The sequence below is a fragment of the Montipora capricornis genome, chromosome 13 (genome assembly GCF_036669925.1).
Source record: "Montipora capricornis isolate CH-2021 chromosome 13, ASM3666992v2, whole genome shotgun sequence".
Taxonomy (NCBI): domain Eukaryota; kingdom Metazoa; phylum Cnidaria; class Anthozoa; order Scleractinia; family Acroporidae; genus Montipora; species Montipora capricornis.
In genome coordinates this window covers 38,440,117-38,457,616 of record NC_090895.1, presented here as the reverse complement: position 1 = coordinate 38,457,616, position 17,500 = coordinate 38,440,117, and the positions used below count along the sequence as shown (strand labels likewise).

Sequence of the window (17,500 nt, the reverse complement as noted above, 5' to 3'; positions counted from 1 at the left end):
GTCCTGGGACATATAGTGTCCTACATTAACGATAACAGTAAATTCAAAGCAAATTACGAATTAACGATAATCATTAACTTAAAGAAGATATCATGTTGCAACGTTGAGAGGCTTTCCAACACAACCATATAATGAAATTCACATTACTTGGTGTAGGCGTCACAAAGTGACCCTCTAACCATGACCTCAACCAGAACCCTCCGGGCAAAAACTGAGTAACACATAAAGTTCTTAGGCTTAAGGAAAACCCCTGTTAAGCATGGTGATGTGCATGCAAAGTATGGCAGCCATATTGGAAATGCATGAATATTGAGCCCTCGCTCGTAATTATTTCATATATTCAGTTCACTACGATATCAAAACGATTTGTCGGAAAGAAAGAAAAATTGACCAGATGAAAACCAAACAGCATTGTAGGGTACCGTTTACAAAGCTGCACTACAGACCACACATCACGAGGCCACAACGCCCCTCTTCGATACATGTTGTCTCCTCAAATAAAAAATCACAATGCCCAGTATATTTTTTCATTCGATGTTAGCATAATGAAGACCCTTTATATGCATGTCACCGTAACTTACGTAATTTAAACAGATTGTGACAAAAGCAGTCTCTGTTACCGTAACGATCAGTACTGAACACAAACAACGTGATCATAATATTGTCCTGGCACCAAAGGATGTATTTCGTGAAACAAAAAAAGCACTTGAACCAGAATTTCGGGCCAAGAACTTGAAATATTTATCCTTATGGAAGGAAGCCTTATGCGTTCGGACTACTGTAAACGCCGCCGGGTTCTAAGAGTAGGTTCAGCTCTGCCCGGCAACTAAATGGCCTGACTTGTCACCGTATGTTTTCAAGTCTTGCTCGCTCTTAAGGCCCTCCTTTCAGCTAATTCACCAAGGCGGCATATATCACTAATACTACCAGATATAGGTCACTTCAAGAACTCCACTCCGCCGGAGTCAGTGGAACCTTGAGAACATGGGTTTCGTTAACGTCTCAAACTTATTTAGACTTATTTGGAGAAGAAGAAGAAGCGTCTGGCTTATGCCGGTCATTACCGAGGCAGCACTTTTATCCTCCAGTTATTTCAAGACCCTAAAACCTCAATAGCATGCACTCATGGTTCCACTCGACTCGCACACTTCATACAGAGAACTCGGCGGCTGTGCGTGCGTGCGACCTTGAGCAAATTTAAACTTGAGCTGATGCATGAAATGAACATGTCCCTGGCCCAACGCTTGGGCGTTAGGCAAGACTTTCTGCTCTTTGACAGCAAGTTTTGACGCAGCGAAGGCAGTTATCACTGCCTTCGCATCTTGGCATCCTAAGAACAACTTGATACCCCAATGCGGTCACCATGGAATGCACCCTTTCAAAAGTCCGTCCCGACAGGAAACTGCCGTCATTAATATTAGAGAGGTTTGGCGAAAATCGAGATTATATAACCGGAGCATGAGAATGAATAAACTAGTTTAGAATTCTTCTGGGAAAACATCATTCATATAGACATCATTCCTTTTCGAATGGTACTTGATCCTGATGCTAATCGTATGTTTAAAGGACACTCGAGTTGGCACCCATTTTCCAAGCGACACTTTCACAATTCTGGACGCACGACGGAGCTCGCGTTACGAGAGACCTCTCCTGCCTTGGAAGTGCATATTCCTCAGTAAGTCAAAATCCCACTGATTTGTTCAAATATACGTCTGGTTTCAATCGGTAATACCTTCTGCACGATGCAATCCGAATTAAATACATACAAACACAAGTAATAATTGAACCATTTCATTCAATAACTGTGGAAATTGCGTTTGCATGCGGTTGTTTGGGTTTAAACCATGTTCTAACTAACAACTCGTGGACTTACGAAAGAGAGAAATGATTCTCGCACTCATCTAGACAATTTAATTCCTGTGGTAGTGGCCATCTCGAAAGCATTTGCTACTATGGCCACTACGCACTTTTCCACTTTTTCTCACTCAAGTGTAATTAGTCTGTTTCCTTCTTTCTTTTAATTGTTATGTCCATTATTTATTTTCTGAAATAGTGCATAATAATAATAATAATAATAATAATAATAATTCTTGAATCTTGAAATCTTGAAATCTTGAATCTTGAGCAATTGTCAGTCTCATAGACACCTAAAAAATTCAGGTCGCTCCAACGGGACTCACACCCGTGACCTCTGCGATGCCGATGCTACGCTCTACTAACTGAGCTTTGAAGCCACACAGTTGGGAACAAATCAATTTCATGGCCTCCTGTGTTCTCGTGAGAGGACTCGAACATATGCATTTCTTTCATTGGTCAACCCATACGCTCACTTTGTCTTGTTAGGTTAATTATTGTTCGATGTTTTTCTTTTCTTTTGTTTCCCTTGTGTTACGTAATACATGAGTTTCACAGGTTTTTACAACGAGGATGAGCCCATCGAGTCCTTTCACGGGAATACATGAGCCCAACAAATTGACCTGCTCCTAACTGTGCGGCTTCATAGCTCAGGTGCACGTGGTAGAGCATTGCACTATCATCGCAGAGGTCATGTGTTCGAATCCTTTTGGAGCCACCTGAATATATTTCAGATGTCTATATGAGAGAATTGCTTACTAACTTGTCTATATATTAAGTAAAGCCAGACTTGTTCTCCATGGTCCAATGACTCCTCCCCGGGCTTTGTTAATTCAAAACTCATCAATTCGTTCTTCCAGATTCAAACAAAATCACAAAAGGGACTTAATCTACGACAGCGGCGTCGACGGAAGCGTCACTTCAAAATATAAGTCTACATAAAGTCTTTCGCGATTTTGTTCCACCTCGTTTACGTCGTACAATATTAGCGAAGTATCCTTAAAATAGATTGAGTGGTACTAGCGGTTTCAGAGTAGAAACAGCCGGGGAATGAAAGACTCTCTCTTGCATACTCGCGTTGTCGTCAAAACCTCAAATTTGGTGATTTCACGTCGTTGGGTAGAACACAAGGGAGCTTAAAGCACGCGCGTTTTTGAGACGCGGACGGCAACCGAAAGAGAACATTTCGCGTGCCAGGACAGTGGTGTCTCCAAGATTTTTACACTAATCATCCCTAATAGAGAAACGATATTTAGCAGTATAAATGTGGCTGTGTGAAGACAAGTTAAGGGGGTGGGGGGAAAAGCTCACTTCCGGTTGCCGTCCGCGTGTCAAAAACGCGCGCGCTTAATTAAGCTCCCTACTAAAAATGAGTACCGCGCGTGGAGCGCGATTATTTTAACTGTTTTAACCAATGATATCATTGTTTTGTTGCGTCGTCGTCGTTGCCGTAACCGGTGTCGTTTTTAAAACTCACTGTTGAACATTTTCAGTGCAGTTCCTGCCGAAAACCGACCTTGGTTGCAAATTGCCAAGCTAGATGTAGTATAACTGGAAATTTAGCATACTTCTTTTAAAATTGAGAAGTATTGACAATGGTGTCTCCCTTCAGACAAGATGTCGATGTCACGACCCCAGCGAAAAAAAACTAATCAACTGATCGATCATTGGACTTTCACAGCCAATTAGCGATTAAACTGTTTACCGGTGATTAGTAGAATAGTTAAGTCCTACAAATAGACTGTAGAGACGTATACATGACCCATTTCCGGCAGCGCACAAAATGAATAGCAATTTTACAAATGCTATTTTGGGCTCGACAACACCGCACAGTCTCTGAGTGTATACGTCAACGAATTAAACGATTGAATACAGCTTTTACCAACAAGCATGGTTGGTATCTCGTTGTTTTATCTGCACTGATCGAAGTTCCCCTCGGCTTACTCTAAAACGACATAATTGAATACAACTTATGCCAACAATCATGGTTGCTAGCTTAATCTTTTATCTGCATTGATAGATTGAAGCTCCCTGGCCTAAGCTTACTTCTCAAACCTCACATTCAAAACATTGATAGATCACTGGCGCAAGCACACCTTATTTTCTTGCAAGCATAAGATTAACAAGTAGAGAGCTATTTTCGAATCAGGTGTGTTGACTCACAAAAACAGCGTCAAGTTTTAAATGGAATGAATCAACATACGTGAAATACACTTCATTTTTTTGTTTGTTTGTTTCTTAATTTTTTTGCAGTGGTTTGTTGCTCATAATGGCGCGAGCGAAAGTACTAATTTGCACTCGAAAAGGAACTTTAGGAGAAAACAATAAATACGTAATTCTGCATGAAAGACAACTGTGAATCCTATACGGGGAGTGACAAAACGATAATTGGATCAACAGTCGGGTATTCAACGCATCGCTGGAACTCAGTAAACGAACTCTCGTTTTGTGTTTTTTGGCTTCGTCGTTTCTGCTTAACCGGATATCAAATCAAACTTGACTTACTTCTGGCGCGATTACAAACTGAAGAGATCAATGCTCTTTCCGAGATAAGCCATATCGATTAGCAAAGGAATGTACAAGTCAAAGGTTTCATCTGGAACATGTGAGAATCGTAAGCTTTCAGCTTGTCACTACATCTGAGTGGCACTGACATATGAATAGGCAACTGAGAAATACCGAGCTTTTATAACTCAACCAGCATTCATGTTTTGGACATTGGCTTGGAAGGGAATACTGCCTTCTTTGATAGGACTGAATTGAGTTCTCTATATCAAATGCGACTCTCTTCTCGGTAAGTGATTAGAACGAAATTTATTCTTCCAAATCTACTAACGAGTCTGTCTATCGTTCTTTAATAAGGAATACAATGTATCGACGATTTAATGCTTACACTCGTGCATGCCGCTCCCTCTCTATCTCTGAATTCAAAGCGCTTTGATAGTCGATGAACGTGAATTAACAACAAAGCAAATAATTTGCTGGGAAGGAGAGAAAAATCATTAATTGAAATAAAGGATTTCAGCTGTGGGAATGATCGGTGTGACCCATATTTAGAGATAAAACAGCCAACTCTTGCCGGGCTGTCTCAGAGAACTTATGTCTTGATCACAAAGAACCGCTGATTTGTAAGAGAAAATAACGTACTGTTTCTTTTCTTTTAATTTTTCACTTCAGTCCATGAAAAGAAAAAAAAATCACCAGGAATCATTTACGATGCTTTGCCCATGGAAAGGAGAAAAACTAAGGTTCTTAGGAATCACCGTTGTCAACAGTCTCTCAAAATTCTTTTAAATTGGATCCAACGGAATCTCAAAACTTTCATCTTCTCTCCAATGCACAGACAAAAATGTGAAGTTTTAGTTTTTTAAGTGTCAATGGTTTCCATAATCATTTTCTCAAAGCGCAGAAGTTCTCAGGAATTGAAAGTCGTTTCATTAATTAGTGCATGGTTTGTAGTATGCTAATCGGAGAGGTTGGTTTTCTTTTGGTGAAGATACCTTGAATTTAAGCAAGATGAGCGCTACCTGCTTAATTTCCAAACCCTTCACTAAAAAATGATCCCTTCAGGCATTATTCGGAAAAAAAATCGGCGTTAATTCAACAACAAATCACATAAAACGCTTCACCCACAGCTAAGACAGATTCAAAGGATGAGCGCTTAAAAAGTGCTTTCAATGAAGCTCAAATAAACCACGCCTGAGGGTATGACATATGAGAGGATACCACACCCGTTGCAGATTTGTTGTCGGTTACCCAGTGTAAGATAGTCAATACTTGATGACACATTTATCTGATATAGCTTAACGAGGAGGAAGGATGTTCTATAGACCTAATGTCCCAAAATTACCTGGCACAATATTAAATCCACGCATCAGATGTTTATAGGTGATAAAAATTAGTGTTAAGTCTCAAACAGTACTCGCAAGCTTCACCTTGATTTAAGTCGGAGATGTATAACAAGGGCGGATGGCTCCTCAATGTTAAGAGTCGAGGGCATTTGTGCCTTTCCCTTTTATGGTTTCTATATTAATCAACTCGTACATTCTTCACTCACTCTTTCGTTCGTTCACTACTGGCAGCTCATTTAGTATTACCAGAAACCCATAAGGGTTGAAACGTGTAACGGCCCCTTGTGTGCTGGGAAACAAACTTCTGAATATTCAATTTGCTAAGTACAATATTTGGAACAACAAGAGAGAAACATTCAACCAATCAGTTCGCAAGAACACCGTGACGCAATACCACCAATGTTCTCGCGCGAAATTAATTGGAGCGAGGGGTTTCCAAATATGGTGCTCAGCACTGAATATTCGGAAGCTGTGAACGCGCGTTACACGTTTCAAACCTTATGGGTTTCTGGTATTACATTACATGATGTCACGGTTGTCATCAAATTGCAAATGGAATCTTAATAGAAAAATAACATTTTTTTCAGTAACGAATTGGCATATTCAATACGACCTTTTTCAAAATTCCCAAATGGGGTCCCAGCCGACTCTTTTTCCAGAAAAACACAATCACCGAGGTACAAAGCTTCCATTTGATGCCCACAAAAATCTTCAACTCTCAAGTGCACCCGTTAGTCCAACCACCACCAAGGAAAGTAAGCCCTAATAGATCTAGCAAACTCTGAAATACACACCCGCCTGGTATGTTAGCTACGCCATGCTGATGAGGCCCAAAAGGCCGAAACAGCTGTCTATAGCTGCTAATTGGCCGGGTGAAATGGTTGTGCGCATGCGTGATGTGTTGGCCACACCGGGTTGGTGTTAGCGTGTGTCACCTTGCTTTTATTGTTGTCTGAAATATTGGCCGGGCGTTTCTTAATGTGCTCATTAGTCACAGAGATACATTAACTTTAAGTTTGTCCTGACTGCAATAGTCTCTGTAGCTACAGGCTAAACTGAAATAACGATGTTGACTAACGATAGCTAGAAAAAATCTATCAGAATTTATCTGCTTTAAAGCGTGAAGGTCGTTTATGGGTTTAGTCAAAGTATTCGTCACAGTTGCAGTGGGAAGTTTTTCATTTTCATTTTCAAGACTTGCGCCGTGACTAGATTGAGGAAGATAATTTATCATAAATCAGGTGATGTTGGAAATCCTAAGGTGATCTCTAAACATGGTGGAGCCATGGACATCTTCATAGTTTGTAAAGGCATATTTCAGTAGAGACGAAGATTAACGCAGAAAATCAAAGATGCCCTAATTACGATCATCTGGAACCGCTAGAATTGGCACAAACCTATTTATGAAAACCACCGAGGATGAGGTAGGAACGAAATGTCAACGTTACGGAGAATCTGTCGCACCGAATACATACGCAAATGCAACAGCAGAGCGTGGGGTTGAATGCAGTGCTAGCAATTAATACGGTTTCACGCGAAGAGCTGTGGAGAATTGCACAACCGTGTCTCCACGGTTCATTAGCTTAAGTTGGCAACCGCACGATGGGATGAAAGGCATCGTATGCAACGATGGTCAGTTTCCAGCACATTCCTCGTAACAAACGGGGTGAAACAAGAATGGGTCGTAGTGCCCATCCTAATTGTACTCCTTTTTGCCGCCAAGCTCTGTCAAAACTGAAGACGGATATCGAAGTCAGATTTATAACAGGTGGTTTCTTATTTCGGGCCGGCAGAGTGCGAAGACCGAAACGACAGATCACACTTAGATTTAAATTACTTTTCAAAGTTCTGGAACACTTGCTGCGTATCTTAGAGCGGACAATTCACTTTCTTTCGCCTAACAAAGACGATCTGTAACCATCAAAAACACACATGCATAGTGAAATTAAATTTAATACATTAAAAAAAATATTCGTTGGATCAAAAATTACTTGCAAAGTTCTTGCACACATGCTGCATGTCAGTGATAAATAAATAAAAATTCTAGATTTGTATCTAAAAGTGTTCACAAAACAAAGTCACGTGTTACATTGTCCAGGAGATTCTTCTTCGGCCAATAATACCGCCAATTTTTCACTGTACTCGTGATACATATTCATACACGCCTTCAGCTCACTAAGCTTACCCATGGCTTCGGACCCAAGGAGCTCAGTTAACTCGCTTTTATCACAACAGTCGCTGTCAGAGTCGGGTTCCGATTCGGTTCGCAATTGCATAGCTTCTTGAAGTTCCTTTTCCGCCAGTAATTTAATGATAACTTTAGCGTGATCAGGTGACGTTTCTAGCTGAGAGAGCTTCTCAATGGTCTCCAGGTCGAGCTCAACTTCATCGTCAGAATCGTCATATTCGTCTGAATCAGAGACGTCTATACAGTCAGAAGAAGGGTCTGCAGTAGCTGGCACCAGTTGAAGTTGTTCCATTTTGATTTGGTCATTTGGGTCAAGGACACAAGTTAATAAGTGTGGCTGACTGGCTGACCCTGGTACCGCTACTATTTGAGACACAGCTGGTAGCAGATCGCCGTTTGAACCCATCTGCATCGATTGTTGCATAACTGCATGGGTTACAGAATGCATAACTGGTTTCAACATTTTCCCATTCATATTCTGGGCCGGCAACAATTTTGGCATCGTAGGTTTTATTAATGGCTGCACAAATGACGGACCTTCCACCGATGCCACTTCTGGCGAAATCACGTGCTCCGTATTTCCTTGCACCATGGGTTCTTCTCCAGATGTCATTTGCAGAGACACAACTGCATCTTCCAGCATTCCAGAGGTGGGTGCAAATGGCCTCTTAGTGTCTGTCAGCACTGACAAAAGATGTGCCACTGGTCTAGACGGATTAAATACTTGCTGGGCAACTTTCATAGATTCCGGTGCTGGCGCACCAAGAGCGGATGTTAGTTTCGGACATCTAGCATCTATCTCATGGGGTTTCACTAGCGGCGCGGACATTGTAAGGTAATGTGAATCGATATCCATCTCTTCTGACTGTGCGCATGAGATCTTCAGCAACACTGGCTTTTCATCTAAGGCCATTTCTTCGTCCGCTTGCTGTGCCAGTGATGCTGGCGGCTCTTGCACAACTTCCATCTCCTCCAACGTTGCCTGAGTAGTAAATGGTGACTTCATGAACGATGGCAGTGAAACTGAGAAGAAACTCCATGATGACTGTCTTTGCTGACTTTTCTGCTCCCTCTCTCGTTCCACTTCCTCCCTTTTTACGACTTGTTCATTTGTGTCCATTACTTCGTCTTGCTCAGGAGCTAGTGCTTGTCGCACATAACGCGACCCTGATCCCGCCGCCATGCCTGGTACACCACTGTCTATCAGCCCCTCGGATTCTTTAGTCAAAGAAACTTGCATGTAATCCTCAACCTCCATTGACTCTGCAAGTTGCTCTAGATTACCTTCATCTCTCGACCGAGTAAATCGAGAAGCCTGATCCATAATAACAAGTTCACAATTTGACTTATTATCAACGTTTTCACGATTCTTCCTTTTAATGTTTATCTTTGGCATTTCTTCTATCGTCGGACTATTACTGATCGACATCAATTGGTCTGTAATTCGTTCACGAGGTGATCTCTTAGGTGGATTTTCTTGCCAGTTAACGTCAGTTGCATTGTTCTGTTCAGATGACTCAGTCTGTTCCTGTTTTTCATTTCGCCGCCTTTCCCGAGATCTAGCCTTTTCGATGTCATCTGACACTTTAGTGGACATCGTGTTTTCACTACTATGATGTGGAATCGATTCTTCAGGGCCTTGTCTGACGTTAAGAGAAGTTATCAAATTGGAAACTCCCTCACTATGTGACTCTCTGTTTGGAGCTCGGGCTTTGGGGTGAGAAACTAGCTTCACATCTGGCGACAGAAAGGACGCCCTCCGCTTCTCTCTATCTGCTTTCCAAACAGGAGGCTTAACTACTTCAGTAGTGGACAATGGTGGTGCATTTGTTTCCTTGACCACGCCTTTAGTCTGTTTTTCAAAATATACTGGACTAGGTGTGCCGCCAACCATCAACGATTCATTGACCTGTCCATTTTGTCCCCTCCGTGAACAAAATGTTTGAGAAGTGTATTTTTGGCTGAACGACTTCTTTGCACAACTTTTCACAACTTGTGTGCTAAGGGGCACAGGCTGCCATGAACAAGACTGACTCGCATCGGTTTTTTTTAATTCTGCGTGACTTACAACCATTCCCTCCGCAGTTTTATTTTCTTTCGGGGTACTGGCAGAAAACGAGTAAGGAGAGGTTCCTGATGTTAACTGGATGTGGGAAAAGACTACTGTTGTTTTAGATTTCAATGTTGCGATGACATTTGTAATACAACTAAGAAGTGTAACGATCAAGCCTTTGATGTGAAAATGCCATGCTTGAGATTTGTTCTTTAAGGTTTCCAAGCTGCGAGGCGAATTATCGTTCAAGGTGTACTCGTCATTATCCTTGCTAGTTCCTATGATTTCCATGCTTTCTGATCGATCACCTTCCTCCCGATTTGCCAAGCAGTGCAAGCAGTTGTTATAACAATTATGATTTACCATGTCCTGACCTTTGACCCTCGCTATTACCTCATTGTCTGTGTTGCACGCGATAGGTGGGGTTTCTCCGTAGATATCGTTGAAGAGTTCCCAGTCTTCCTTGATGGATCCCCAAAGCGGCCACACTGCGAACGTTACCATATGCATCATCACTTTTGATAAGATCTTCACGCTTCGACGAAGGTGTACACATTTACCTTGTGGATTAATTTCGACGATTGATGCCTCCTTCTCTATGCTTGCGTTATCCCAAAGCGGCCAGTATACGCCAATCAACACATTTAACATCATATTTGCCAAAGCCTCAACACTGCAAGGAAAATACTTGGATTTTGGTTCATTTTGGTTGTCTAATTCCTTATTCTTGCAATCATTTTTGCTATTTTTGTTCGGGCAGATAGCATCGTTCTCATTCTGCTTAGTCGTATTATCGCTTGAGCCCTGATTACCGCTTTGAACTGCAGTCGCCGTTTTCACGCTCATGTGGCTATCGACCGACCATAATCGCACATGATACTTGGTTGAACTTGTCCTTTGCACGACTTTCCTAGGTTCATAAGATCTGCCGGTTTTCATCTTATCTAATGGTGTCTTGCAAATCTCTAAACCACTGTTAACCCCATTCTCAGCATTACTTAACACGCATCTTACATTCGAACTTAAGGAACCCTTCTCTATCATACCACAATTGTGATTCTTCCTGCCTCTTCCATTTACCGGTGGCGTCTCCATTAAACAGTCGATTCGCTTCTGATTGGCAACGTTATCTCCCTGCTCCGGCGTAACACCAGAAAACCTCGTTACTGGGCTACGATTCTGCTTCCAGAATGGCGCATACTTTTCCTGTTGGTGAAAAATGTCGTTCTTTGAAATACTTTCCCTAACTTGTTGGGAGTTCATGATGAAAGGAGTTCCTCTCACACCGTTCTTTCTTCCTTGTCTGTTAACCTTTCCTAATTCCCGGTGGCAAACACTGACAACTCTCTCACTCCGACTTTTAATCTCCCACCGGGTGGCAATACTGCCACAATATTTACTGCGTTCGCTTACCACGATATCTCTTTTTTCTTTGCAAGGTTTCTTGCTGTACTGATGAGAGTGTCTTCCACGAGCGCATCGCTGTTCGTTCTTTTCAGCTGACCTAGTTGGTTTGTCCATTCCTCTCCATCGCAAGACAATCACTGATTTTACAGTCCTCAGTGCTGTTGAAATACATTTGAGCCACTTTGTCGAACAATAAACGAAATCAAAAAGCTTCCTTGTAAACCAAATAAACGACTTCGCCATCGCTATTAACGAAATCACAATACTGATTATGGCATTGTAAAGGAAAAACATATCGCTTTTAATGTCGCAACTCACTGTCTATCTAAAACTAGACTATCTTTTTCGCTTCCATCGTTTGTGACGACACATTTAACTGTTTCGTCAGTGTACGAATGTCGCGCGCGCGCTGGAACTGGAATTCCGTTGTACGCGAGTCTTTGTTGAATTTGGAGATCCATAATATTCCGACAACGACTTTCACTCTGTACATTATACAGGGCAAATCGTCGATGAAGGGTATATGGAAATTTGGTTAACAAGTAGAAAAATGTCTCAGTGATTTCCCTAAAAAAGTTTCCCACAATCCTCGCTGCAACTCGACCTTGTATTCTCTTTGTGATCGGTTGCCTTATGTAACTGCGCGCATTGTATGAGCCACTAGGAAAGCTGGAATTTCGCTAGCTTTTTAGAAAGCAGTGTTTCAAACGAGAGAAAGAGAGCATTTTAAATAAAGCCTACAGGGATTTTTTTATTCGTAACTACACATATACCTATATATTGAATCACTGACAAATTCACACCTCACACTGAATAAAAACATAGCGATTCTGTGTTGAGCGTAAGTCGAGAAGTGGCCAACAAAAGTGCGTGCAAAGTGGGGGCAAAGAAATTAGGAATTCTACAGAAACAGCCACGTTTGACAACTCTTTGTTCGGTTTTTGCTGTTCCAAGTAAATGGATAGTAAATCATCACAAAGAAATGTCCCCTTGATGTTTGGTTAAAGTAAGGTAATGGTACTAATTCCCAGAGCCTACTCGTTGTCATTTGGATTCTCATGAGATCGAGGTGAAATGCTCCAGATCCGAACACGGCGGCCAAAATGTGAACTCGAATCATGGCATCAACCGATACCCACGTGACTGATTTCGATAAACGAAATGATTAGTAGACGTTATCCTTCGTCGAACGCAATCAGTGCAAGGAATATGCATGTCCAATTACACCGCGGTTTTTACATTTTCCCACGACTTTCAACCTTAAAAGTTTACGTGTTACCTACTAAAAAGTGCACGAGACGAAAATCCGCTAAAAAATAACACAACGCCCGCTCAGGCCATTTTTCTGAACCATTTACCAATGACACAAAACCTTGGACACAGCTTCCAGATTAAAAATGCAGAATTAAAAGGCTCTTCACCGTTGGAAATCGTTGTCCCCTATAGCCCAATGACCCAAACTTCATTGTTCAATACTATCATCTTAGCAACACTGTTTTCGTCCATTAATGAGACAATTATTTCAATTGGCCGCCTTAATCACATGCAAATCAATGTTCACACGGATTTTTTTAATAATTAAATTAGTTTAATCCCTTGTCTTTTCCATGTTAAAGTAAAATTGGGCATTTCCTTTTATGCTCTTGGCAAAACATACGCCAAAATAGATATTTACCTAAATGTGTCTAATATGTCCTCAAGACCATTTTTTTTTTCATACTCTTTCAATGCCAACATTAAAATGTGTTGAGATCTCGTTATTTTTTCTTTGTTTGCAAGGGTTTATTCATAATTAATAACAGAAACACCTCACTACAGGCCAATTCATATTATATTTTTCATGTTTGGGAAAAATCAGTCTTTTTAAGTATGTTTCAGCGCATGAGGTCAAACGATGTTGAACAAATTCCTTTGTTTTGTTTATCATTGCAATCAATGATCTCGTTTTTTTTTCTCTCTTTTTCTGTCGAAACGCAGGTGCAGTGAATCAAGAGCCTCAAGACAGATTGTCCGGCATAACAGACCAAGAAACGACCTTTTGACCGGCTGTGCTCTTTCAAGGCAAGGCTTTGAGTATTAAAACGCACGCGAGTTAAGTCCGAACCAGTTCATTTGGTTGACCAACTGACAGGTGAAAGATCAAGAAAGTTACCGCTCTGGAAACCGGAAACCACTGACTGAAATGGAGACATTTTTAGGCAACAGAAGCACTGTGTTGACGCTGCAAGGTGCACACAATGGCTCAGAGGCTATAGTTGGCGAATCACCTGCTTTAAAGGCACTCAAGCTATCACTCTACGCTATTATCTTCCTCATAAGCGTCGTTGGCAACACGTTGGTTTGCATCGTCGTCGCCAGACGCCGGCGAATGCGAACTGTCACGAATATGTTCGTGTTGAACCTTGCGGTTTCCGATCTCGCCATCACGTGCATTTGTATCCCTTTCGACATTCCGGTGCAAGAAAATAACTACAAATGGCTTTATGGCAGCTTCGCATGCAAGCTCATATACCCGCTACAAACTGCGGCGATGTTTGCTTCGATTTTTACTCTTACGGCTGTAAGTATCAATAGATTTTGGGCAATTGTGTACCCGCTTCGGACACAAATGACGAAACTTCACGCCTCCTATGTTATTGTTGTAATATGGGTCCTCTGTTTTACTCTCACGACGCCGTACGCGTTTGTCCTCCGTTTGGACGAAGCGACCATGGAATGCATCGAATACTGGCCGGGAATAAACTACAGAAAAGCTTACACAGCTTCATTGTTTGTTCTACAATACCTATTGCCCCTAGTCGTGATTACACTTGCGTATCTCAATATTGGGACTGAATTAAGATACTGTTCCAATGTTAAAAACGGCTCAGTCGCGAACGCCGTCTTGCAAAAAGCGCACCGGGACGAGGCTCGAAAAGTGGTGCGCATGCTCATTGTTGTCACCTTGCTTTTTGCCATCTGCGTTCTTCCGAACAACGTCATGTGGTTGTGGCTTGACTTCGGCAACGGCGCCGATTATGCTCACTTTTGGGCAACGGTTGCATTCACGAACATTATTTTATTTGCTAACAGTGCGGCAAACCCGATCGCCTACACGATTTGCCACGAGAAATTTCGAGAGGAGTTTAAGCTGTACTTTACTTGCGATTCGCAGATCTTTCATAGTTTGGCAGAAAATACGTTATCATATACAAGATCTCGGCCGAGGAGTCTAAACGGAACGGAAAAAACTACCACAAGGAGTGATGCTTTCGAATATGGAGAAACACTGGTTATTGATACAAGGGAGAGTGTTATTTGACTAACCATTTGACGCACTATTCCCTGGAAAGGAGCCTACGAGAAAGCAATTCCACTCTTGAGGCCACGGGTGATGCGGATTCGTGAAATATCACGCGCTAGCGTGTGGACCTCTCCCCTGTATCAGTCGGCTGTATCAACAGCTCACAGTGCTACAGAGCCCACAGTGCATTTTGATAGGCAGTAAATATTTTATGCACTGAGGCTTTGAATGTAAAGCTTAAGTAACCTTCCAATGCAATTCAGATTTATTTGCCTTCGGCTCATCATACAGACCCCACTCAGATTGTACATGTATGTATCAAAAAATTTCACCGGATAGTTAGGGGGCTTTCATTTATTAGTGCAAAGGGGGTGTCAGCAAATTACATGGAAAGTCCTTCAAACAAGATTATATCTCAACCCTCAACCCCCCCCCCCCCCCTTCCTAACTTCTGTCTCCCTCATACATATGACTGCTATCTAACTTGTAAATGAAATCAGAAGAGCTCAGCCAGTTCATCCAATCCTTCATAATTTTGTAAATTAGAATGCTTATATTCCGCAATTTCAACACAGCAATCATCTTTATCCTTACAAACAACAATTCAGCAGGGACATAGGGTAGTTTTTTTTTGGCTATGCACAGGAAGGTGTAGTGAAATGAGTGCTTTTGGTGTGAGCCCCTGGGGGGGGGGGGGGGGAAGGGGGTAGGCTTCCCCAGAAAATTTTATTTTTAGGGTGTCAATGGCCATTTCCCTTGTTTTCCAGGGGAAAGTTTCATAAATCAAAGCATGAAAAAACACTAAATATTCAGTAACTTTGTTGTGTATTGTCAACCTTTGGAACTGCTGATAAATAACAACTATTCATAGAAGTGGAGGTGACTAGTGGTGGATATTTACTGAGCCGCAAAGCAGGAGGGTAAATATCCACAACTAGCTGCCGACACTGAGGTGAATAGTTATTTTAGTATATACTAAAACAGTGAGATAATGTAGCACAAAAAGATGACTTTAACTCATTATTCCTCCAACAATTACCATATTTTCGGGAGCAAATCCAGAGCGAGTTATTCCGAGGAACTTAGCAAAGGATATCTGGAGTTTGAGCAGCCAATCAGAGCGTGCTTCGATTGCTATCCACTGTTTTAGTGTATATTAAAAGCGTATATTAGACTAGTTCCCATATTTGGGGAAACTTTTTCCCAGGACCAGGAGAATGGGTATAATATTTTATATTCATTCAGCTTTTGCTGATTACAGTCGATTTACAGCAAAACTTCTCTTCAATTTTACACATGCCTACAAGGCTAGAAAGTCTAATCAACATTAAAATAAAAGAAAAATTTACTAGCCACCATTTTTACTGTTGGAAATAGTTAGCAGAGGCTTAGACTTAAGGGACACTTCCTGTTGGATGTCAATATAGAGTGTACATCTAATTGGGGTCATTTCTGGACATAAGTGGCCATTTTTGCATTTGGTCTATAACATCCCACCGCTGCAACCAAGTTACTCGAGTCAAATTAAGGTCTGGTAATTTTGTTGGGTAGATTTTTGTATACCCGACTAAAATGGCCAAGGAAACATTGTTATTCTGATTAGGCCTTGCTAGTTAGGTATGACCAGAAACCCATAAGGGTTGAAACGTCTAACATCCCCTTGTGTGCTGGGAAACAAGCTTCTGAATATTCAATTTGCTAAGTACCATATTTGGAACAACAAGAGCGAGGGGTTTTCAAATATGGTATTTAGCACTGAAACATTCAACCAATCAGTTCACACTGAATATTCGGAAGCTGTGAACGCGCATTACACGTTTCAACCCTTATGGGTTTCTGGTATGACTATGTTCGCTTTGCAAAACTGTTCTTTTGTTTCATGGCCATTACATTATTTGGGATACTGTCTATGAAAAAGACCAGACCACAGTTGTTCAAGAGGTGGATAACTCTATCCACTGGATAAATCACTATCCATTGGATAGCGCAATAGCGCTTTGCACTAACGACATCATGAAATTATAGATCCCCGAGTGACTCAGACAAACAAAGTTCAGTCTGTAAGAGTCACAGGGGAAATGAGGCACAATATTCGCTTCAATCTTTTCAGTTTTAAGAGATGTCGACCGTGTTCTTGGCTCTATTATCGAGGGAGAGCCAGAACAATACACAATTGCAACGTTGTTTAAAGTGTAGGAGGTTTAAATTGACGGGCAAACGTAACGACCTTTTTAAAAACGTGAGGGGCTGTGTAAGGTCGTGTAATAATTTTATAAATAGTGGAAGTGACCACGGGCTTGATCAGAGCATCGACAATGGCCGTTGGTCTGCGGCAAAAAAAAAAGGTTCGATGTTGGAAGGAAATGGTACCATAGTGCCAGTTCTGTTCCCTACTCTACTCCGTCGACAGGTTGGCATGTTGGAATGTTGGAAAAGTATTGATGGGCCAACGCTAACTCCTGCTGTTTGCCAACTGGCTGCAACTGGATAGTGATTTAACCGGCGGATAGCGTTATCCATCGTTTGAACAACTGGGGCCAGCCTTTTAGTCTGCTAGGCCTAGGAAGGTGCCGACAAAGCAACTTTCCGTCCAGCCCAAGTAGAATTCTATTCAACATAAAAAATTTGCGACAAAAAGAAAGGCTTTATTTCATGTGACTGTTGGGCGAACTGGTGCGCACGAAAACAGTTTGAAAATAAATCGCTTACCTCTAGAAAAACCAGCGTTCAAATCATCATCAATTCGACTTTCTTTTCCCCCGCAAGAGTTTGAGCTCTGCAATGCCATGAAATATCCTAATCCCAGAATTTCCTGCATTTTCATTGCCCTGAGAGGAGCATTTTCGATTAGTTCAGCCTGTTCA

The 17,500-nt window shown here is 41.6% G+C and overlaps 1 protein-coding gene across 4 annotated transcripts in view; it reads left to right on the top strand.

Moving 5' to 3' along the window:
- The window catches only part of LOC138028805 (QRFP-like peptide receptor), a 26,205-nt gene extending 8,981 nt beyond the window's left edge, over positions 1–17,224 (top strand). For 2 of the 4 annotated variants that reach the window (XM_068876428.1, XM_068876427.1), the window contains one exon: positions 13,331–17,224. In XM_068876428.1, coding sequence (XP_068732529.1) covers positions 13,536–14,654 — 1,119 coding nt within the window. In that variant the 5' untranslated portion in view covers positions 13,331–13,535 and the 3' untranslated portion in view covers positions 14,655–17,224. Of the gene's footprint in view, positions 1–740; positions 1,676–4,300; positions 4,649–13,330 lie in introns of those variants that run through there. The other 2 variants (XM_068876425.1, XM_068876426.1) reach the window with 2 other exon arrangements.
- The last annotated feature ends 276 nt before the right edge of the window (positions 17,225–17,500 follow it).